Consider the following 24,213-nt stretch of genomic DNA (forward strand, 5'->3'; position numbering starts at 1 on the left):
GTACAGTATGAACCCAGTCTCGCTCTATACCTGTTTACATGTCTATTCATTCATTTACACAATCTACATTTAAGAGTTCTCCCTGAAACCTTTTAAAATCTTTCCTTCATATGATTTTCAACACTAAGGAGTGAAGGAAAGTAACATTGGTTGTTACTGTTAACAACCTACATCTTCAGTTTCTAAATGGTGAACTAAGTCGTGGTTGTAGACAACTTTCCTGTTTCACTTGTTTACAGTTAATGAGGAAGTCACTGCCTGGAAAAATCAAAACTCCGCCTTCAAAAACCCCAGAGAATCGTGCTATATGCACTCATCCGTACTGAGACTCACAGACGTGCCACGCAAGTTGAGTTTAAGGTAACATTCTTATGATTATTAACAATAATATAATAAAGTTTAAACTAAAAGACAAGAATGTTAAAGATGTGGTTAGACATTCCGCAGCACAACTTCCATATAGAAATTATAATAACGCAGGTTTCCTCCAAAATAGGCGACAAGACTTCAATCAGTTAGCAATGCTGTTTAGAATATCATGCATATTTATACTGTGTAGAATATTACATTTACATACTATAAAACATTTATTACTACTATATTATTATGCAAGTTCATTAAAAGTGTTAATGTTGTCTATCTCTCTCTTTCTCACTCTATATAATGAATATATTGATTCTTCTGAAATGTGAGTCCTTTGCTCTTCTTCTTGTTTCATACAGAAATACTGGTCAGTTTTCAGCGCTGCAGCATGACTCTGACAGTGTCTCAAGGTGAGGGTTTGACGGTCATCACCGTCACCTCAAACCCAAAGAGCAGATGGCGCCTACTGTGTAAGATTCTGGGTTTTCTGTGCTACAGTCCAGTCTGTTCTGTATCCCAAGACATCAAAAAAGGGCAACTGAAGGTCGTCCACACAAGTTTTGGAGTGAGTCTGACACTTTTTGATATGTTCAGGTCTTGTGATTTTAGGATGGGTAGATTTTGGAATAGAACTTTAAAAAACATTTCGTTACAGTGTTACAGTTTAGTTACAGTCATATTATGCCAGTGCACAATGTATAATATTTTTTTTAAACACCTAAATGTTATGAAGCCACAGAGCCCCTGCTTAAAGGGACACAGTGTTGGGTAAACGGGAAAATGCAATCACAAATCAGATTTATTTTCTCTCTCAACTCATATCTCATATTTCAGGTTAAGTTATGTCAAGTTAAAAAGTCACAATCAACTTTTTATTTTATTTAAACTACTTAATGCAGCATATAACAAGAAATTACGTCCGTCTCATAATTTTGAAAAGAAAAGACAGAATTTTGAGATATATACTTGCCATTATATGTTTTATTTTTATTTTATGGTGGGGGAAAAAACAGAATTGTGAGATTTAAACTCAGAAATATAAGAAAAAACACAGTACTTTTGTGAGATAATTCAAAATTACTGAAATATAAATTTTCCTCCCCATCTACCAAAAAAAAAAAAAAAAAAAAAAAAAAAAAATTATATATATATATCTTCCTTAGGGTCTCGAAAACATAGGAAAATATGTTGTGCTTTAGAAAATTGTTAAGGCTATGCAACCAAATGTAATTTATACAAACAATATGAAACATTTTGAAAACATTATTTAAAAACGTATTTATAACATAAAACATTTTTTGCCTCACCACACTGAAAGCAACAATTTGATTGTGCCAACTTTGGTATATTCTTAACAATATTGTTCTGTTGTTCCATAGATTGTGCAGATGTTAATTGGAGTCCTCAATATTGTGGTGGGGATTGTGTTTACATGCGTCGGCTTGTACTATAACATGTATAGAATGGCCCAGGGACCCTATTGGCTCGGTGGTGTGGTAAGACTCATTTTGATCTTTTTTATGTTTCTAAATCAATCAGTGTTGTGAGGTTTCATCTCACAAAGTATCATTCTTTAGATTTGTTGAAAATCTGAAGCAAAAAAAAAAAGCACAGATGGTTTTATTGTTTGTCTGCTTTTGCTTATTATAGTTCCTTGTTGCTGGAATCGTGTGTATTCTTGCAGCTAGATTTCCCAATTCTTGTCTGGTAGGTGTCTATCAAAGGCATTTGTGTTTATGACAGTTCCAGTTTTTCAAGTTTTATAAATATTGTTTGTATTTTACAGGTGATAATCGGGATGGTTTTGCAAATAGTCAGTGCTGCACTGGCTATCACTGCTGTTGTGCTGTATTCAGTGGACCTTGCAAATGATCATACGAACTACTGTGAAACCTACAATTCTTATTATTCAAGTTATGATTATGGTTATGGTTATGGTTATGGTTACGGTTATGGAACACCTTCCCCAGAAATTAGTAGGAGAACTGACATCTGTCTGCAATACAGGAACCTCATTGAGGTAATGATCATCTTTCTTTTCTGAAGATGTTACTGCACATCTTCTAAAAATACTTTACCAAAAAATAAAAATACAAAATTTGTCCAACACCCCCCCCCCCTCACCAAAACTTGAAGGGGAGCTGTTATGTTTTATGGATAAAAGTCTAAGATTTGATTTTTCTTATGATAAACTGAGACTCTGATCTTTACTCACCCATAGATGATCTTCAGAGGACTAGATATCATGATGATAGTGCTGTCGGTCCTTCAGCTCTGTGTGACCATCAGTTTCTGTGTCTTGACTGGAAAAGCTTTGTGCAAGAATGATGAAGATGCAAAGGTACTGAATCATCAGCACTATTACAACAATCAGTCAGTCAAATCCACGGTGATCATGAGAGTTTCAGAGAGCTGCTGTGTGTGTTCATGTGTGTTTGTGGTTTTGCAGTCGGTGGAGGATCCAGAACTTCACAAGCCGCTCCTGGAAGATGACACTGCGGGTGCTGCATGAAAAGATGAACATGGAAAAGAATCAAAGTTGTTCTTTGTTCTTGTAATGCAATGCCATTTTGTCTGTGAGTATTGTAGTGAAAAGATTTCAAGCAAATCTCGTGCACCCGCAACGCTTTTAAATGTAAAGAGTATTACCTTTTTCAATTTTGTTGTGATCTTTGGGACTGCTTTTTAAAATAAATGACTGGAGCACTTGATATCAACCCTTTTCATTCAATTTTTTTAATTTAATCTAAAAATTTTTCTTTGTACAATGAAAAAAACCACACATTTATTTAGCAAACATTTTTATATAAAGCAGTCATTTGCAAACTTTTCAGGTCAAGTGTCAACTTCATTTATATCAAAGCAATGAAGTTGAATCATGATTCATTTATGGTTTATTATATTCTCTGTCCAGCCTTGCTGTTGAGCATGAAATTAGCCATATTTCTATCAACTAAAATGTTCCTAAACAGGAATGTTTACTTTTTTTATAGCAGTTGAAATTTCTTACAAAAATTCATCAAAAAGCAGGAGGAAAAATAGTTATTGAGTAATTAAATACTACTTATTGCTAAGTAAATTACATTACACTACAATCCTCACAATTCACAACTAGACTGTGCCAGATTACTTTTGATGAATCTGTAGGTAAGGCAAGGCAAGTCTATTTATAAAAATATTATACAAAGTGGTTTACAGAAAAAAATATTATTAGAAAAAAAAATCAAAAAAGGTTCATAAGACTAAAATAAAAGTAACTTTTTTCAATTCAACTTAAAAACTGAAGACAATAATTCACAAGAAGTTGTAGGTGTGAGATCTTTTTATGCTGTATTTTGGCTTAATATTTGCTAATATCAACGAGTTTATGATGTCTTCAGTTACATCCTGACTATAGACTCAGGTTCCTTAAATTTCAAAAGGAACAAAAAAGAAACATGAGATTCACTGAAAGGGACAAAAACAGCACCACCTTCAACAGATCAGGATCAGATCCGAGTCAACCTTCAGTCTGCACTGTAACCCCCAAAAAGTTACTCCTAAGGTGAGCCTGAACTGTTTCAAGATCTGTAAAATTCACATGCTATTAAAAAAGTGAAACCATTCTAAAAGGTAAACATTGTGTCTTGAATCTCAACAACTTCTTTTTAGCAAAGTAGTTTTTTTTTTTTAACTCCAAAAGATTTTGAGTAAGATGTGTATATATATATATATATATATATATATATATATATATATATATATATATATATATATATATATATATCTATTAGTGGATGTTATCTTTTATTACATTTCAATTTTGTTTGTCCGTTTTTATATAGCTAGGCTAATTAAATAAATGAGCGGAGCACTTTGGCATAAACACTTTTTATGTATTTTCAACAGTCAGCAACCTCTGACATGTTTATACAGATAAGAACTTCAAAATATCTTCTTTTACTCTAAAATGTGAAGCAGATATTTTATTATATTTTTCAGTAGGCTATGATTCAGTACTAGCAGCTGAAAACCCAAAGTTACAATAGCATGTCCATTAAACATGCCTAAAGTTGTTGTGTGGGGATTTCCCTTTTTAAATAACTTACAGTAAACCCAGGACTGGTTTTGCATGGGGTGGAGAAATGATGTCTAAAGCTCTGACTACACAGTGAAAAGATCCAAAGCCTCGGAGCATCAACACCGCCGTCTGCTGCCTCATATGACTTACAACAGCCATCGAGCCTGGAACTTGAATGCATATTTTCATAATTAAAATGTGCTTAAATATAGATGGGAACATTCTTCTAGCTGGCAGCAAAAAATATGTGAATGCTCTCCGTTCTGTCGCAAAACTTTTGTGCACCCGAGATATATTTTGTGTGACTGAAATAATTAAAAGCTGGAAGGAAAACCGATTTCAATCATTTTTCGAGCAAAAATTTAGTTTCTTCTGATCGCAAATGTTTTGCGTGCGAGTTCAAAGTTTTAGGGGGAACTCAACACTTACAAACATTTATATCACCTATATTTTAGCTATATTTTTTATATTTTCCTTCCATCTCTCTCTCTCTCTCTCTCTAAAAAAAAAAAAAAAAACCCCGAAGAAAAGACCAATGAAAAGTTCACTGAATTACCCAAAAAAGTACAACATAGCCTACACTCTTCACATTTCACATTTCAACCAGCCACATAAAAAGCCAACAATGCCAACGTAATTTTCACAATTCACAATTCAACCAACCATCGGAAAACCAGCCACTGCCGACGTAGGCAAGAGGAAATGTGAGACACGCATGCAGCGAAACGCTCACGTGATTTAGAAAGTGAAGCTGAATTTGATCTTTTTATTTTTTTCAACATTACGAAGCTTTACTGAAAACTGTGCTGACTTGGTTACTTGATGTGCCTCTGTTTCATATGTTTCATTAAGATACATGTCAGATGGTCTTAAATGTTGTGCTTATATAGCTTGTATTCAATGATATCCTGTAATTCCTGTTCTTTACACTTGGGTTCTTATAATATCTTAAGTGGAGCAACAAGGAAACATAAAACACTGACAGGAACCAGAGACAAAACAGACCCACCTTCAACAAATCAGGGAGGAGTATAGTATCTAACTGGAAAGTAAAATATATTGTAAAAAAGGCTATGGGTTTCTATTTTTCTAACTGTATTTAAATCTCTCCTTCTACATGTTGAGACATGCACATACACAGACCACTTCACCTGAGCGAATTAGCGTCCAGAAACCTTGACCACGTGATTCCCCCCGCCCTCACAGTGACTGAAGATCAGTGCAGGGGGATACAGGTCAAAGCCTTAAGTTTCTTCATTATCATTGTTTCTGGACTGTTTAAAGATCGCCTTTTGGACAAAGTGTTGTGTGTGAATGCAAAAGTAAGTTTGAATAGCTTATTATATAGTCGATGAGAGATTTATTCACGTCTGTATACAGGTTAATATGTCCGTGAGGTAACGATGTCTATGTGTATGCGTGCATTTATAATTCGCGTGTAACATTGTAAACATTGTAACCCGTTGTTTGTATGCTTATATACATATCTGGTGAATGCTAGAGTAACATATGTTGTTATAGTTACAAGTTAAGTTCCCGTTTGAAACAGGGTTCGCTGCATTTCTTTATATCTAACGAGTATACTGTTAAAATATAACTTTCTAAGCGCATGCGCTCTCGTAGCTCAGAGTGGCGCTTCATAAGCGTCCCGGCTCTAATAGGGTGTCAAGTTACAAATGTGCGCTGCTTATAATATAAGAATTACAGCCTGCCTTGTATTCTACATTTCTTTTTGCTAATAATGTTCATATTGATGTTTAATTATCAAGTTTAATTTACTGTGCTGTGTTATTGCCAGTTTGTTATAATTTATTTTTACTATTATCATGTTTATTATGTATATTTATGTTTATGTCTTTGGTTTATATTTTTGTAGAAAAACCACAACCACGACCAAACCATCTGTTGAGTGGTGACAATAAATGGGTTATTTCCAGAAAAGTGCATCTTCATTTCGTCTCTAATCGGACAGTCTTTGGTGGGTCAGCACCCTGATCTGGCAACTTGTGTCTTATAACACTACCAAGCAAACAAACTAATTTACATGGTCCTTCGAGCCGGATCCTGGACTTGCCAAAGAGATAGAAGATGTCACAACATGAAGAGGATGAGCCAACTGTGCGAGTCAGGAGGAAAACTGTCCTTCCCGCACGTTATGATGAGTATGATCTCACTGGATTCACCCTCCCTAAGCATGATACACAACCCATGTCACCACTCGTACATTCAAGCAGACTGGCTGAAGGCGACGAAGCAGAAGAAGGCGCAAGTGGCTTTACTCCATTGTTACCAGGTTATGAAGTAGACAGTCCGCTACATTGGTCTGGTGACGAGTATGATTCTGCATCAGAGATCATAAGGAGAGAGAATAAGGATCTCCGCATAGCCCTGCAAATGATACAGCAGGAAAGAAACACATTCCGGAACGCAAATGACCAATACATAAAGGAGCTTTCTCAGCTCAAGCAACAGATGAAGCAGCTACAAATTCAAATGGATCAACAACGTCCAGGAAATCAGCCACCTTCACCTGTTGCCCTTCCAAGGAAGCATAGCTCCAGTCGTCCTATACCTGCACCACGTGTCCAGCCACAGGCACATTCTGTGGAAATGGGAAGCAAACCTGTACCAGCTCAACGCATTAGGCTACAAATGGAGCATCAGACTCAAAACAAGTTTCAAAGCTCAACTCCAGTATCCGCCCCCCTTACAAAACAGAGTGCCTCCTACAATTATATGCCACAAACGGGTCAGAGATCCGACGTGCAATATTCCCATGGAGAGGACCCATCTAATTCTCCATATAGGGACTCTCAAGACACTGCCAGGCATCCACAAATACAATGCCGCTCACTTACTCCATCACCTCCGCCTGAGCAAGAACTGATGTATCGAGGTCCAACTCCTACGATCCCTGACTTCATACATCCCAACCCAAGAGAGTTCTCGCGGCTGAAAATTGCTCTGGAGAATGTCCTCCCAGCTAATACAACAGAAAGATTCAAATTTCAGATACTGATGGACCATCTGAAGTTAGAGGAGGCTTTACTAATTGCTGACTCATACTGTCATTCTCAACATCCTTACACAAGAACAATGGCCGCTTTAGACCAACAGTATGGCCAGCCACATCAACTGGCTCTCCAGCGCATTGCCGAGTTAATGGATGGCCCAAGCATAGCTAGTGGAGATCAAAAGGCATTTCGTCTTTTCGCTCTTAAAGTCCGTTCACTAGTTGGCATGCTGGAGCAGTTAGGCAGGAAGGGCGCTCACGAGTTACAATGTGGTTCTCATGTGTCTCGGCTGCTTGGAAAGCTTCCCCACGACCTGAGATCAGGGTTTCGGAGGTTTGCACATCCACATCGTGTACCCATCCCTACTCTTCTGGATCTTGCAGAATGGCTGGAGTTCGAAATTGAAGTTCAAGAGGACACTACAAGGTTCGTAAGCAATCAACGCAAAGGACCCTCAACACGAACACGAGAGACTTTCAGAGACTCTAAGCCAGCCACTAAAGGCACCACAATTTTTCTGGGTACTGAGAAGGTTAATTCTGAGTCTACACTATCTACTCCACCATCTACCAGTTCTCTGAGGCCCTACTGCCCCTACTGTGACAACAGTAAGCACTCCCTTAACAACTGCAGCAACTTCAAACGGCTTACTAAGGAGCAAAAACAAAGCTGGGTCAAAGACAATAATAGATGCTGGCGTTGTGGCAGAACTCACAAGTCTGCAGAATGTAACCTGAAGATGCGCTGCAGACAGTGCAGCAGTCGACACCTTATGGTTCTGCATGACATCAGTGTCGGTAAGCCAGAGAATCCAAAGTTTGTTAAGGATGAAACTGCTGATACCAACAGCTGTCTATTCAATACCATGAATGAGATTCTCCTGATTCATAAACCGCCTACCAGCAGGAAGGTTCTACTTAAAATCAGCAAAGTGATTCTCAGAAATGGCAAGAAAAGGTTGAACGCATACGCAATCCAGGATGATGGATCGGAAAGAACTATCCTCCTTCACAGTGCAGCACAGCAGTTAGGCCTCAAAGGTCACCCTGAAGATCTCCCACTCAGAACAATCAGGCAGGAGCTACAAGTGCTCAGAGGAGCAGCAGTCTCATTTGTGATCTCACCAATTGCTCAGCCGACTAAAAGGTATTACATCAAAGGTGCTTTCACTGCTCAACAGTTAAGCTTAGCAGAACATTCACACCCAGTGAAGACTCTGAGGGAGAGATATCAGCACCTTAAAGGACTTCCACTGCATAACTTTGAAGCGGTCTGTCCTGTGTTGCTCATTGGTTCAGATTATCTCCATCTAATCACTCCTGTGGAACCAGTTAGGCGAGGACCACCAGGGGGACCAGCTGCCATAAAGACACGACTTGGCTGGACATTACAGGGTCCGATCCAACACTTACGGAAGGACATGACTGAACAACACTGTCTCTTTACTGCAGTCTCATTCCCGGAAGCTGATCTCTACAGGCAAGTAGAGAAATTATGGCAGATGGACTTACTACCCTGGCGTAACGAAAAGATGTGTCTCAGATCCAAACAGGACCAAGAGGCAGTGGAGCTTCTTGAAAGGAAGACAGTAAGGGTTGAAGTGGAGGGCGTCAAACGATATGCAACCCCTCTCCTGCGTGTCAAGAACATGCCTGAACTGAAAGCACCAAAAGAAGCCGTCTTGTCGCAGCTGAGGGCCACTGAAAGGAGACTAGCCAAAAATCCCCAGCAAGCAGCCACTTATACCAAAGAGATTGCAAAACTGGTACAAGCAGGATATGTTAACAATTTACCTCAAGATGCTGTAACAGACACATTTGGCTCCTGGTACATCCCACACCACATGGTGCATCACAATGGGAAAAACAGGATAGTTTTCAACTGCTCGTTCCAATATCATGGACAAAACCTCAATGAGCTTCTGCTCCCAGGACCAGTGTTGGGGCCATCTCTACTTGCGGTGCTACTCAGATTCAGGGAACATTCCGTGGCAGTTAGCAGTGACATCAAGGGGATGTTCCACCAAGTTAGGCTGCTCCCAGAAGACAAACCACTATTGCGCTTCCTCTGGAGAGACCTAAATGCACAAGAACTACCCAGTGTGTACGAATGGCAAGTCCTTCCTTTCGGCACCACTTGCAGCCCCTGCTGCGCCGTCTTTGCACTCCAGAAACATGCCATTGATCATAGCCAGCCAGGAGATGATGTCCGTAATTCTGTGCTGAAATCCTTTTATGTAGATAACTGCTTACAAAGCTTCACTTCAGCAGAAGAGGCAAAATGCTTTGTTGACAGAATCAGGACCCTGCTGGCAGATGGAGGCTTTGAGTTGAGGCAGTGGTCCAGCAATGCCCCTTCAACGATAAGTCACCTGCCCCACGACACTATATCAGACAGTGCAGAACTCTGGATTTCGCAAGGCCGTACGGACATCCATGAATCAACCTTGGGGCTCCTCTGGAACCATCAGTCTGATACACTCTCCTACAAATACCGTGCTAAGGACAGTTGTGAGACCACCATGCGCAACATATATAAAGTGCTGGCCAGCCAGTACGACCCATTAGGTTACCTCATCCCGTATACCACTCGCGCCAAGATCATTGTACAACATCTGTGGGATAAAAAACGGGATTGGGATGATCCACACTTGCCTGCAGATCTGTTACAAGCCTGGACTAAGTGGGAGGAGGAGCTACCAGCCCTACAAAATATTGTTCTTCCTCGGTGTTACTGTAGCCCCATCAAAGACACAGCAACGAGCCTAAGAGACATTCATGTTTTCTGTGATGCCTCTGAACGTGCATATGGCTCCGTGGCATATCTTCGAACAGAGGACCAACATGGGCAAACAGAGGTGGCTTTCCTAACAGCCAGATCCCGTGTAGCACCAAAAAAACAACAGTCTGTTCCACGACTGGAATTATGCGCTGCACTGACTGGAGCTCAACTTGCCAAAGTACTCCAAACCGAGTTGAACCTACCCATACGCCAAACGATCTTGTGGACTGACTCTACCACCGTCCTCACATGGTTACAATCTGATTCATGCCGGTTCAAAGTATTTGTGGGGACTCGGGTTGCAGAGATCCAGGATCTCACAGAGAAACACAGCTGGAGATATGTACCCTCCGCAAACAATCCAGCTGATGACATCACTCGGGGAAGGAGTCTTTGTGAGCTTGGCCCAGAAAGTCACTGGTACCAAGGACCACTCTTCCTGAAAAATCCACCTAATCTGTGGCCGGAATGCCCCACTTCAAAGGAGCTAGACAATAATGAGCTTCGTAAGGTTGGTACCTGCACTCTAGTATGTTTCACATATTCTGATTTCAGTCAGTTTAAGACTCTCGAGGAACTAATCGAGTCCATAGCTCTTCAAGGGTCTACTGATAGTAATCCCACAGCTAGTGACTACAGAAGAGCTGAGATTTGTGTTCTGCAGCAAGCACAGCAGGAATGTTTTCCATCAGACTTAGAGCAACTGAGGACTGGTAAACCACTTGCGTGCAACAGCAGACTAAGAGCATTAGCCCCAGAACTTGATGGAGAATCCCAATTAATCCGAATCGGTGGACGTTTACGACATAGTCCCTACCTGGAGCCCAACAACATGCACCCTATTGTACTGGATCCAAGACACCCAATCACGAAACTTATCATCCAAAATTGTGATTCAAAACTTTGTCATCCAGGTCCTGAGAGGGTGTTCGCTGAACTCCGCCGTAAGTACTGGGTTCTGCGTGGAAGAGAGGCTATCAAGCGTTTGCAACGAGAGTGTGTGCAGTGTCAGAGATGGAGGAACAAACCAGAGGTGCCTAAAATGGCAGACCTTCCCCCAGCAAGACTGCGTCTTTTCAAGCCCGCCTTTTACTCCACTGGCGTGGACTGCTTCGGTCCTTACACTATTAGAACAGGTCGGCGCAGTGGGAAGAAATGGGGAATAATATTCAAATGCCTCACCACTAGAGCAGTCTACATCGACATCCTCCACAGTCTGGAAACTGACTCCTTCCTTATGGCTCTCAGGCGGTTCACAGCTAGACGGGGAAAACCCCATGAACTTCTTTCAGACCAAGGCACGAACTTCAGAGGAGGTGAGAGAGAGCTAAGGGAAGCCTTTACAGCTCTTGGCCCAGATCTGCAGAGACAATTGGCCAAACAGCAGATCAAATTCCAATTCAATCCACCAAATTCACCACACTTTGGAGGCTGTTGGGAGCGAGAAATTCGCTCTTTGAAAAACGCACTGATGGTTACTCTAGGAACTCAATCAGTAACCTTTGAGGTTCTTCAAACCGTGCTGGTAGAGATTGAGGGAATTTTGAATTCCAAACCACTGGGATATACATCATGTAATGCTTCAGATCCTGACCCTATTACTCCAAATTGCTTTCTAATGGGGCGGCCGGATGCATCACTCCCCCTGACAGTATACCCACAGTCGGAACTGATCAGTCGGCGTCGATGGCGCCACAGCCAAATTCTTGCGGACCAATTTTGGAGACATTATGTCAAATTCTACCTCCCTGGTCTTCAAGGTCGTCAAAAATGGCAAAGGGATACTCCAGACATCCAGGTTGGCACTGCGGTGCTGATCATTGACCCGCAACTACCCAGAGCTCTCTGGCCCGTAGGGAAGGTGTCAGAAGTATACCCTGGAGCTGACACCAGAGTGAGGACAGCCAAAGTTCAAGTGGGAGATAGGGCTTACACTAGACCAGTCGCACGCCTTATACAATTACCTGCCATTCCTGATTAAAGTAATTGTAAATCCAACCAATAAAATAAGCCTTTTCGTATAAGTACATATTTCCTTATGGAAATCTGGGGGCGGCTGTAAAAAAGGCTATGGGTTTCTATTTTTCTAACTGTATTTAAATCTCTCCTTCTACATGTTGAGACATGCACATACACAGACCACTTCACCTGAGCGAATTAGCGTCCAGAAACCTTGACCACGTGATTCCCCCCGCCCTCACAGTGACTGAAGATCAGTGCAGGGGGATACAGGTCAAAGCCTTAAGTTTCTTCATTATCATTGTTTCTGGACTGTTTAAAGATCGCCTTTTGGACAAAGTGTTGTGTGTGAATGCAAAAGTAAGTTTGAATAGCTTATTATATAGTCGATGAGAGATTTATTCACGTCTGTATACAGGTTAATATGTCCGTGAGGTAACGATGTCTATGTGTATGCGTGCATTTATAATTCGCGTGTAACATTGTAAACATTGTAACCCGTTGTTTGTATGCTTATATACATATCTGGTGAATGCTAGAGTAACATATGTTGTTATAGTTACAAGTTAAGTTCCCGTTTGAAACAGGGTTCGCTGCATTTCTTTATATCTAACGAGTATACTGTTAAAATATAACTTTCTAAGCGCATGCGCTCTCGTAGCTCAGAGTGGCGCTTCATAAGCGTCCCGGCTCTAATAGGGTGTCAAGTTACAAATGTGCGCTGCTTATAATATAAGAATTACAGCCTGCCTTGTATTCTACATTTCTTTTTGCTAATAATGTTCATATTGATGTTTAATTATCAAGTTTAATTTACTGTGCTGTGTTATTGCCAGTTTGTTATAATTTATTTTTACTATTATCATGTTTATTATGTATATTTATGTTTATGTCTTTGGTTTATATTTTTGTAGAAAAACCACAACCACGACCAAACCATCTGTTGAGTGGTGACAATAAATGGGTTATTTCCAGAAAAGTGCATCTTCATTTCGTCTCTAATCGGACAGTCTTTGGTGGGTCAGCACCCTGATCTGGCAACTTGTGTCTTATAACACTACCAAGCAAACAAACTAATTTACATATATACAATTACTCATAAGGTGAGTCTAAATAAATTTCACATGCTATTGAAAAAGTAAGAACCATTTTAAAAGTTAAAAATAAAGTGTGACTAGAATCGCAACCAGTTGCTCTAATAACAAATGTGCACAGGTGAAAGTTCACTTCCTCTTGAATCATCAATGTAGTCTGACTTGCCAGCAATGTTGTTTCAAATAATTATGCATAGAACTTGTTTGGGAGGGGAAAGCAAACTTATGAATTCACAAGACTAAGAAACATTTAATTTTTGTCATTGTGATTTTCTGATGCATGAGTCCTACTTGTTTCTTTTGTCATGTAGGAAGGTTGAAGGTTGAAGCATGACTCCGACAGTGTCTCAAGGTGAGGTTTTGATGGTCTTCACTGCCACCTCAAACCCAAAGAGCAGATGGCCCCTACTGTGTCACATTCTGAGTTCTCTGTGCTACGGTCCAGTGTGTTTTGCATCTCCGGAAATGGAAGAGAAGCTGACAGATACCCAGAGAGTAATTGGGGTGAGAGAGAGAGTTGCATTGATTAAAATCTTGATGTCATTCAAAATAAATAAATCAGATTTACGTACATTCCCATATATGTACTCTTAATTTTGCATTTCAAGTTTCAAAGCTGGAAGTCAAATATTGTTCTCTTATTCCATAGAGTCTACAGATAGTAGTTGCAGTCATGAATCTTGTGTTGGGACTTTTTGGCATCATCTTCTTTATTGTTAACAATTCGCCCAGCAGTATTGTAAGACATTCCTCTTTATTTTCATGTTTATTTAATTTTATGAAATTAATATGAGTGTATTAATATAAAAATTCCCCGTCTATGTGCAATTTATAAATTCACCCACTTTTTCTCTAGGTGATGCCAGTTCTTCAGCTCTGTGTGGCTCTCAGTTTCTGTGTTTTAACCATAAAATCTTTGTTCAAGAAGGGTGGGAGGGCAAAGGTACAGTATTGTGGTTATAATTAACAGAACTTTACAATCTGCTGGTGTGAAGGCTGTCTAGTTATCTTTATAGGTATCTTTTCTCTACTTGGATTATGACTGTGTTCATGTTTGTTTGTGGTTTCGCAGTTGGTGGAGAACACAACATCAGAATCTACCATTGGAAAAAGCAAATATTCACTTCCGTTTGGTCACAGTTGTGGCATGACTCTTGCATTGACTCAGGTGAGGGACTTACTGCTATCACCATCACCTTAAATTAATAGGCCTAGTTCAGCAAAAATTTGCTAAAAATATACTCACCTTCAGACCATCGAAGATGTAGAAGAGACTGTTTCTACATCAGAACAGATTTGGAGAAAGTTATTGTCAGTGCTTTAAGTGGCCCAAAAGAGGTGCCGGTACTCTATTATAGCCATTTTTTTTTCTTTTCTTTTCCTTTGTTTCTTTTCTTTTTTTTTGGATGACTCCCCTCATCTCCTGAGGTAACAACAACTATATTGAAGGGTTTTTATATACAGCAGTCAACATATAAATCCTTTTATTAGTTTATGGATTTGTTTGATCTAGAAAGAACTACTGAACATAAATAAAATGTGCAAAAGAATTTTGGAAAAATACCCTTAGAAAGAGCTATTGCATTACTGCATTTAAACTCCCAAACTGACTCAAATGATTCGCGAACCCACTCCGAACTCCCAAACTGATTCAAATGAGTCGCAATCCCCAAACTGACTCAAATGATTCGCGAACCTGCTACGAACTCCCGAACTGATTCAAATGATTCGCGTTCCCCGAACTGATTCAAATGATTCGCGATCCCACTCCGATCTCCCGAATTGATTTAAATGATTCGCGATCCCCAAACTGACTCAAATGATTCGCGAACCCCCTTTGAACTCCCGAACTGACTCAAATGATTCGCGAATCCGCTACGAACTCCCGAACTGACTCAAATGATTCGTGTTCACCAAACTGACTCAAATGATTCGCGAACCCGCTTTGAACTCCCAAATTGACTCAAATGATTCGCAAACCCGCTACGAACTCTCGAATTGATTCAAATGATCCCCAAAGTCGCTCCGAACTCCCAAACTGACTCAAATGATTTGCGATCCCCAAAGTGTCTCAAATGATTCGAGAACCCACTCCAAACTCCCGACCTGACTCAAATGATCCACGAAGCTGCTCCGAACTCCCGAACTGACTAAAATGATTCACACTCCATACTCCGAACTAGGAAGAATTAGGAAGCGTGCATTGTAAAGGGCGCTCTGAAAAGCGGCAGCGCAGGCAAATTATTAAAACCTCTATTAAAACAGATGTCCAGATGAGCGTAACGGTACGCTAAAAGCACGTTCTGGGCGCATGGAGAGGTGGCGGTACGCTCAAGAGCTATTTGGAAGTGGTGGTACTGTACCGGCCCAATTAAAGCACTGGTTATTGTTAAATCACATGCTCACCAGTGGATCCTCTGCAATGAATTGGTGTCAGAATGAAAGTCCAAACAGCTGATAAAAACATCACAACAATCCACACCACCCCAGTCTAACAATTAATTTCTTATGAAGTGAAAAGCTGTGTGTTTGTGAGAAATACGTTAGTTTTTACTTAAAACTGTTGATCATTTGTGATGTAAGAGGATAACGGGGCTTTTTGTCACAGGAGAAAGTGTCATTATGAATTTTGGACTGGTAATTTGGCAGTATTAAGAGACATTTTACAGTTATAGGGTTAGTTCAGACAAATGTCGTTCCAAACCCGTAAAACCTCCTTTTATCTTCAGAACACAGTTTAAGATATTTTAAATTTAGTCTGAGAGCTCTCAGTCCCTCCATTGAAGCTGTGTGTACGGTATACTGTCCATGTCCAGAAAGGTTCGAAAAAAATCATCAAAGTAGTCCATGTGACATCAGAGGGTCAGTTAGAATATTTTGAAGCATCGAAAATACATTTTGGTCCATAAATAGCAAAAACTACGGGTAGTATAAATATTCTAAATTACTCCGGGATATTGGTTTGTTTGAGCTCAGATGGAGTGTCAGCCACATTAAAAAAGTTAACAGCTTAAGTAATTTGCGTATTGGAGACGCGAACCGCTTAAAACGATTCAGTTCGATTTGGTGAACTGGTTCAAAAAGATCTGGTTACATCGAATGATTCGTTCGCGAACCAGATATCACAAACTGCTTTGTTTTGAGCTCTCTCACAACAGACACGGAAGAGAAGACAATGCTGAATAAAAAATTGGACCAATTTTTTTTTTCGATGCTTCAAAAAAGTCTAACGGACCCTCTGATGTCACATGGACTACTTTGATGATGTTTTTCTTACCTTTCTGGACATGGACAGTATACCACAGTTTCAACGGAGGGACTGAGAGCTCTCTGACTAAATCTAAAATATCTTAAAATGTGTTCCGAAGATAAACAGAGTTCTTATGGTTTTGGAACAACATGAGGATAAGTTATTAATGACATAATTTAGATTTTTGGGTGAACTATCCCTTTAAACTTTGCAGCTTTTCACTTAACAAGATGTTTATTGATGGACTGGAGTCGTGTGGATCACTTTGGTATTACTGTGATGTTTTTATCAGCTGTTTAGAATCTACTAATAAACTCTGCAAAATGTCTACAAATGTGATCTGTTCTGTCCTGATGAAGAAACGAACTCATCTACATCTTAGATGACCTGAAGTTGAGTACAATTTCAGCAAATTGTCATTTTTAAGAAAACCATTCCTTTAAAATTAAGGAGCAAATGGCTCATAGATTTTACTTAATGTGACAGTCAAATGTGTATGTATTTTAGGATATGGATGCAAAGCCGACAGAAACTCACACAGCACTTGGGATGAGTCGGATACTAAGATCTTTTTGATATTATTAGCTTTATTAATGGTTTATACTATGTGTTTTGTCATCTGTAAAACTGTTACAAATATTGTTCAGACTGTAATGACTGTACAGATAATAGTTGATGTCATGAATATCACGATGGGTTGTTTCGGCTTCGTATTTGCTTTTTGGATCGGCGGTGCGGTAAGAGTTGTTACACATTCTCATCATCATTATTATGTTTCTAAATGAGTTAATTTAGTACAATGAGTGAGTGCATTTAAAAAGTGAATTATTTATGACATTGCCCTGATTTGGAGAACACAATACATTAATGTCTTTATTTTTGTATTTTCAAATGTCCTATGATTTATCAAAATCCTAATGAGGTGGAATAAAGTGAAATCTGGTGATTTGTATATACACTTTCAATCTGAAGAAGCATGTTGGCATGGAACCAATGTTTTTATTTTTTCGATTTGCCTTTTAGTTCCTTGTTGTTGGAATTGTGTGTGTTCTTGCAGTGACATTTCCCCATCCCAGGCTGGTAGGCGTAAATCAAAAGTTTTTGATTTTATTTATTTATCCTTAAACCCCAGCAATATATATTGTTTATGTTTTGCAGCTGGTCATCACAGTGGCTCTGAATGTGGTCAGTGCTGCACTGGCTATCACAGCTGCTGTGCTGTATTCAATGGACCTGGCAATGGGAATATTACAAAATTCCCATATATACAAAGAATATTATTATTCATCTAATAATGTCCGGTTTGCTCATAAGAAAAAGAGTAACTTGGAGCCCTGTGTTTACTACAAAAATCTCAGCCAGGTAATGATTAAGGTACTGAATCATCAGCACTATTACAACAATCAATCAGTCAAATCCACTGTGATCATGAGAGTTTCAGAGAGCTGCTGTGTGTGTTCATGTGTGTTTGTGGTTTTGCAGTCGGTGGAGGATCCAGAACTTCACAAGCCGCTCCTGGAAGATGACACTGCTGGTGCTGCATGACAAGATGAACACTTGCATACATATTTTTGTTTGAATATTCATCAAACGTTGTCTTTTCACAGATGTTTTCAAAAACTTTTTTTTTTAAATGAATTACTTGAGGATACTTGAAAATAAAAAAGATGCAAATAGGTAATCATAAAATAAGCCATGATGTTTTTTTGAGTATGAAAATCTTGCCTGTTTCTTAACCATTTTATGTTTGACTGACACATTCATCCCATTAAGTTAATTAGTTTTTATTAAAACTAATCCATGAATGGAAATTTTATATGTAATTTAAATACACAATTTTAGGGTGTGTAATTATTTTCATTATTTTTTTGACTCATGAATGTCACTGTAAAAACTGTGCCTCAATGTCAAGTGCCTCAGGTATCCTTTTGAGTACTCCAGGAACCTTAAAATGTATTTTAAGTGCCTCAAAGCTCTTTTTCTCATAATAGGGTTCCTGGAGGAACCATTATAGTCTTTGCAGTTCATGCAGGAACTCATGGGATCCTTGAACTTTGTTCCCAGTTCTGAGGTTCTGGAGTCACCCTTTCATTACACTGAGACCTCAAAGTGCTCTGGAGGTTCCTGGAGGAACTCCCATTTTAAAAAAGGGTTATTGTAAGCTCTGTTAACATTAAAGTGGTTCCTGGAAGATCTCACTTGTAAAAGCCAGCATCTGGAATAACCCAGAGAAGTGACAAAAATTATATTTGAATTATAATAATTATTATTATTATTTACTTTTTAGGAATCTGATGGAACAATGAGTTTTGTGGCACTTTCCATGTGAAAAAAATAAAAAAATAAAAACCTAAATGGTTGTACAAATCTTCACACTTGTTCTGTCAAAACATAAATAAATAAATAAAATAACAAAAGGGCATAGAATCTTCCAAACAGCCTGAATATCCAACTAAAATGTTACAATTATTTCTGAAAACACTGTTCTCAGCAATAGGGAATACATACAATCAAACAGGCATCCAGTGGCTACACCATGTTTGTTATTATTATTTATTAATTTCCTCCAGACTTAAACTTAAATATTGCAATAACTAAAAATAGTTTTATTGAAATAGGCTAAATGTTAAATTATTTGAAAGTGGATAGTTTACCTTGAAACTTTAAAGCAAACATTAAAAATATTATTTAACTAAATATGACTCAAGCATTAATTTAATAATAATAAAAACCTCTAATTATAACAATCGGTACAATAGTAATATTTCGATTTTTTTTTTTATTTCTCTAATGAAATAATTTTAAATTATTCAGAAATAATGGTTCACCTGTGTTAAAGAAGCATGCGGCTTGGCGTCTATGGAAGGCCAAAAGGGTCAAATTCACGTGAATTTTAACGCGTCAACAACACGTTAAATACGTGTATTTGACGCGTAAACAACACGTATTTAACGTGTTAAATTCGTGTTGTTTACGTGTTAAAAAACAGCGCGTACTTAACGTGTATTTAACGTGTATTTCACGTGTTAAATACACGTGAAGTACACGTGAAGTACGCGTTAAAAATCAGTTTGAACGGGTCAATGTCATTGGCTGCTGAGGACTTGGGTCAAACCACTTCTGTGAGCTTAGAGGGGTGTACCATTCACAGACAGGCAACCATCATTTAACATGCTATAGATCAGCTTATTCAGCCTTATTATTTTGTCTTTTTTTGTATAGACTATAGAAATAATATAATTTAATTGCAGTTTCATGAAATATTTATTTTTTAATAAATATTAATTAACATTTTGTGGTGATAGTATAATGTTTATAAAAGTTACAGTATTTTGTAATGAAACAGGACTTTTTGTTTAGCTCTTGACTCGCCAAAATATACTATTTAAATACTGTTGCTTTCTGAGTGCCATACACAAAAATACCAACTCATAACTCCACGAATATAGCAAGGAGAGTCAAAAGTTATAGTCTGAATCTACTGTGACGATCCAAGGGGCTGTAGTATTTTATTTTGCCCAGCAGGTGTCATGGGATAAAACATTTTTGTGTCTTTAGGTTAAGTGCTGTGATGCAGGTGTGGAAAATTGATTGTGATTAACAATGCTGCCTATAAGATGCTGGCTTTCTTACCCTTTGGAGGGAAGGAGATTGGGGCTTGGTCTTTGCTGGTCTTGCGGACTTTCTCACGCTCTCCAGTCCAAGGCTTGAAGTTGTGTTTTTGTATCTTTATATTTTTTTTATGTTTTACCTCAATGTGGTTATGGCTGTTTTCTGATTAAAACACATATTTGTGCAAATTTGATTATGTTGTATGGACTCTCTATTCATGTTGCTACTCCTTGATCCAAGGGGTTGTAACACTACGTTCTGTCAAATGTTTAATAGAGCTCTCCAACTGATTCATGGGTTTAGGTATTATTTACATGTGAAAGATCATAATGGATTGTTTTGATTTTGGCACTTATTTCAATCTGGAGAATCGGCTGTAAATAATGATATGCCATTTTCACAATCAGAGCATGTTTCATGAAGTTATAAAGGTAAAACCATGAGAATATTGTAGCATGTGCGCATTTGGAGTTTTTTTCTTGTTTTGTTATAATTCGATGACGGATATCTTCAAATCTGAATGACAGATTATTGTATAATTGGGCTCATTTTAAATCGAGAGAATTTAAAATTTTCCAATATTATTAAAATAACTAAATTACTAGTAACTACTTACTGCTCAACTCTGACTTTCAGTAAATAAAAATAGATATTTGCACATTCTCCTGCTGAGAAATAACTGACAAAATGTAAGAAAAATATAGTGTTCAAGATAATTTATATCCATCTTATTTGATATTCAATATCTCAGGACATACATAAGTTTAGTTAAAGTATCGGTTTCAAAAGTTTTGTGATAGTATAAGACTTAAGTTAGTATCGAGCATTAACATTTGTGTGGGGAAAATAGTTACAATGGAGGTAAGCAATCAATTCAGGTTTAAGATATACAAACCATTGAAATCAATATCTGTCTTTAGAAAACTATCATCTCAGGAATCAACAGCTTTTATTGTGCTTACATTTACAGCGATCGCCAAGCAGGTGGCACTTATTGAAACCTCTTTTTTTGTTCAGCAATTCTGCACTTTTTGTTCAGCGATTATGCACTCATCAGACAATCAGTAATTAGGTACACAGGTGATGTTATAAGACATAAGCATTTAAGACTTTCAGGATTAGAATGAAAACTTGTACTAGGGTCAGGACAACAGAAGTATTCTACTGCTACCACTTTTTTTTTTTTTTTTTTTTTTTTTTTTTTTTAAATCGCTGTCCATATAAACAATATTGACTTGTAGCCTAAAAGATTAACTAACAATCTGGTTAACATAATGTATTTGAAGTACATTTCTACAAGAAAGGTAACTTACTGAAAAAGTTTTGGTGCTTAAAGTGTTTCACTGAGGTGAAATTTAAACCTAAAACATCTCAAGATAGAGACTCATATGACAGTGTTTGTTAGACCCAGATAAATGTAAGCTATCCAATCATTTGTGAGGAGATGCTTCAGGACAGGGAAACAGCAGCATGATCACTTGCAATTTTTTCCTTGGATATGCCATCATTTTTGCTTATAAAAGGTAAAAGTAATACATTATTCGTGTACTGACTAAGTCCTAAACGAAGTCTAGTAACGTTACTGGTTGCTAATAAAACGGATTAAGTTTAGACGTGTGCCCTTGCGTCCTCACACGATACAAACGGAGAATTCAGTTTGTTACTATTATCTAGCAGATTTATTTTCCTCCGTATACCATACAGCGGCAATATCTTGACTCATAATACATAACCAAAACAACAAACCGTATTCTTTCCTATCAAGGCAAGACACAAAAGCACAGTCGAAAACTGTTTGCTTCCCAAATCAGCAACACCTGTGTCTGCGTTTCCTCTGGGTTAAATGACATACCTGGCTGACCTAAGATCAGCTGGGCCACAAACACATCCAGCCCACTAGTGGCACAGGAATAAAACTACATACAATACCAAATGAATATGGCTCATACAATTCGTAACTGTACACACAATATCAACAAAACAGTTGCTCGTTCTGCCATGTTGTCTTTAATAGGAGTACAAAAATTAACCGAAACTCAGTGAAAACATATACATATATATACATACATAAATATAGCTTTAAATAACTACTTAACAAAAAAAAAAAAAAAAAAAAATATATAGCTGCAAGCAGCAATCACGGGGCCAAGCATTCCAGCGGCAACATCAGGAGCTAAGCATATGTAGCATCAGACCAAATGCAACAATGAATAATGAAATTAATAATTGCAATGGCTGAAATCGTTAATAAAAGTTCCACAGCGAGGAGCTAAGCATGGCATGGAGCATCAGACCAAATGCAACGAGTAAGAAAAGCAATTATTGGAAGAGTGTAATTGAAACAGCCAGTAAAACTCCAGTAAAATGATGCATTATCATTTTTGGAAAATAGTTGGCGCTGTAATCAAATCGCTTTGTTGTGTTCTGTGGGAGGTGACAATGTTGTGGGCAATTTCTTTCAAAATACTTACAGACCTTTAGGGCAATGAGTCGAACATGCCCACCGAGTTTCGTTCCGATCGACTTCTATTAACCTTGTCAAATAGGTTCTTAAAGTTGTTTGGCCAATGGCGGCCATGTTTTTTAAGATAAGTGAAATTCCTCATAGAGCACTTGTGCCACATTGGGCCATATCAATTTTCAAGTTGATTGGATCAACTGTTGCTTAGTTATAGCCATTTGATTTTTTTTCATCCTGTAGCGCCACCAAGTGGCAGATATGGAAAAAAAATAATAATTTGACTAAAGTTTTTGTTCATGCATATGAGTTCTGAGTTTGGTGAAGATATCTCATTTTGTTCCCGAGTTATAGCCTTTTTCATAAAATTGGTCCACGAATTTGAATGTTTTGGGTCACCTGGTTTTTTGTTCAGTCTTGATCAAACCACTGCAGTAATATTCTCAGGACTCTCTAGATCAATAACTTTGAAAAAATATGTTGTATTTTGTCCTTTGGTTAGATAACATTTAAACAAGCCTAAAAAACAAAAGATTTCTGTTGTGAATGGCATTAAACTGCAAAAAAAAAAAGGGGTAATATAATCACACATGCATTAGATCTGTATTTTTTCTAAACAATCATGCAAAATTTAACAGATATTAGGTAAAAAAGAACACTGTAATATTTATAAAGCTTCAAAACCCAGTGTTGAATAAAAAATTGCAATTATAACCACTAGATGTCACCGGAAGACCACTAATGAGCTCAGTAAAGACTAAAACATTACAGTTTATGGGCTTGTTGAGGGATTCATCTAGAAATACTATTATTATTTAATATACTAACTAACTATACTAATACTAACTATTATTTAATATTACTGTTCAAGCATTTCAGATCACATTGAGTCAAAGTTTACCAATTTATTCATACAGATATATCTAATGTTTATAATTATGCCAGATTATGATTGCAATGAAACCTGAAAAATGACATAGAAGCCCATAAAAACAGAAGACTTGCAATAGGTTTTATCACCCATCATTTATTTTAATTATCTATATATATAACAAAATGTGTGCATCTGTGTGTGGGTTTAAGCATGCTTATTGAGTATTAATATACTAGTTTAAACATTTCATGTTTGTGTGTGTCTGCAATTCTGTTCTATTCTTTTACTGTCAGCCATATCTAGGTTATTTAAAATCAGTGCAGTACTATTATCTAGACTGTGAAATTATACATAAATTGCGTATGCTTCTTTGGAATGAAATTAAGACAACATATAACAGTTATAAAGGTTAAAGAGACAGTGTTGTATGATAAATTGCATTTACGACCACTAGATGTCACTGGAAGACCACTAATGGGCTTTGCAGAGATATAGCCTCAGACTCATTTTGTGAAGATGCCTGACATCTGAAGCAGCGCTGTACAAAAACGGTTTCGTCTATTGACACGAAATCCATAACTTTTTGTCAGCACGGTCTGAAGATGATCTGATTCAATTTTGGTGAAAATCAGACAAACGGTTGAGGATGAGTTTTAAAAAAAAGGTTTTCAACATGAATCTAAATGGCGGACAGGAAGTTTTGCTTAAAATGACATAATTGGTATGTATGTTGTCTGCATGTCCCAAG

At 37.9% G+C, this 24,213-nt stretch overlaps 2 protein-coding genes across 4 annotated transcripts; both read left to right on the forward strand.

The window, feature by feature from the left end:
* Positions 1-220: 220 nt before the first annotated feature.
* LOC128030362 (uncharacterized) lies at positions 221-18,876 on the forward strand. Of its 2 annotated transcripts, none has more exons than XM_052617919.1 (7): positions 221-360; positions 723-928; positions 1,743-1,859; positions 2,014-2,070; positions 2,150-2,383; positions 2,585-2,704; positions 18,004-18,876. In XM_052617919.1, exons 2-7 carry the CDS (start codon positions 752-754, stop codon positions 18,064-18,066), a joined length of 768 nt encoding a protein of 255 aa, XP_052473879.1. In that variant the 5' UTR covers positions 221-360; positions 723-751; the 3' UTR covers positions 18,067-18,876. The 2 variants fall into 2 exon arrangements, with proteins under 2 accessions (XP_052473879.1, XP_052473878.1); XM_052617918.1 differs by lacking the exon at positions 18,004-18,876 and adding an exon at positions 2,813-3,074.
* On the forward strand, positions 5,493-12,450 carry LOC128030359 (uncharacterized). 2 transcript variants are annotated; one of them, XM_052617913.1, is made up of 2 exons: positions 5,493-5,745; positions 6,300-12,450. In XM_052617913.1, exon 2 carries the CDS (start codon positions 6,512-6,514, stop codon positions 12,197-12,199), a length of 5,688 nt encoding a protein of 1,895 aa, XP_052473873.1. In that variant the 5' UTR covers positions 5,493-5,745; positions 6,300-6,511; the 3' UTR covers positions 12,200-12,450. The 2 variants fall into 2 exon arrangements, with proteins under 2 accessions (XP_052473873.1, XP_052473874.1); XM_052617914.1 differs by having other exon boundaries at positions 5,493-5,658.
* Positions 18,877-24,213: the final 5,337 nt, after the last annotated feature.

This window comes from Carassius gibelio, chromosome A16, assembly GCF_023724105.1.
Source record: "Carassius gibelio isolate Cgi1373 ecotype wild population from Czech Republic chromosome A16, carGib1.2-hapl.c, whole genome shotgun sequence".
NCBI lineage: Eukaryota > Metazoa > Chordata > Actinopteri > Cypriniformes > Cyprinidae > Carassius > Carassius gibelio.

Coding starts and splice junctions, on each gene's coding strand:
- LOC128030362 (XM_052617919.1), top strand. CDS start 752: ATGACTCTGACAGTGTCTCAAGGTGAGGGTTTGACGGTCATCACCGTC. Junction 1,860..2,013: donor CCTATTGGCTCGGTGGTGTG/GTAAGACTCATT, acceptor TGCTTATTATAG/TTCCTTGTTGCTGGAATCGT. Junction 2,071..2,149: donor GATTTCCCAATTCTTGTCTG/GTAGGTGTCTAT, acceptor TGTATTTTACAG/GTGATAATCGGGATGGTTTT.
- LOC128030359 (XM_052617913.1), top strand. CDS start 6,512: ATGTCACAACATGAAGAGGATGAGCCAACTGTGCGAGTCAGGAGGAAA.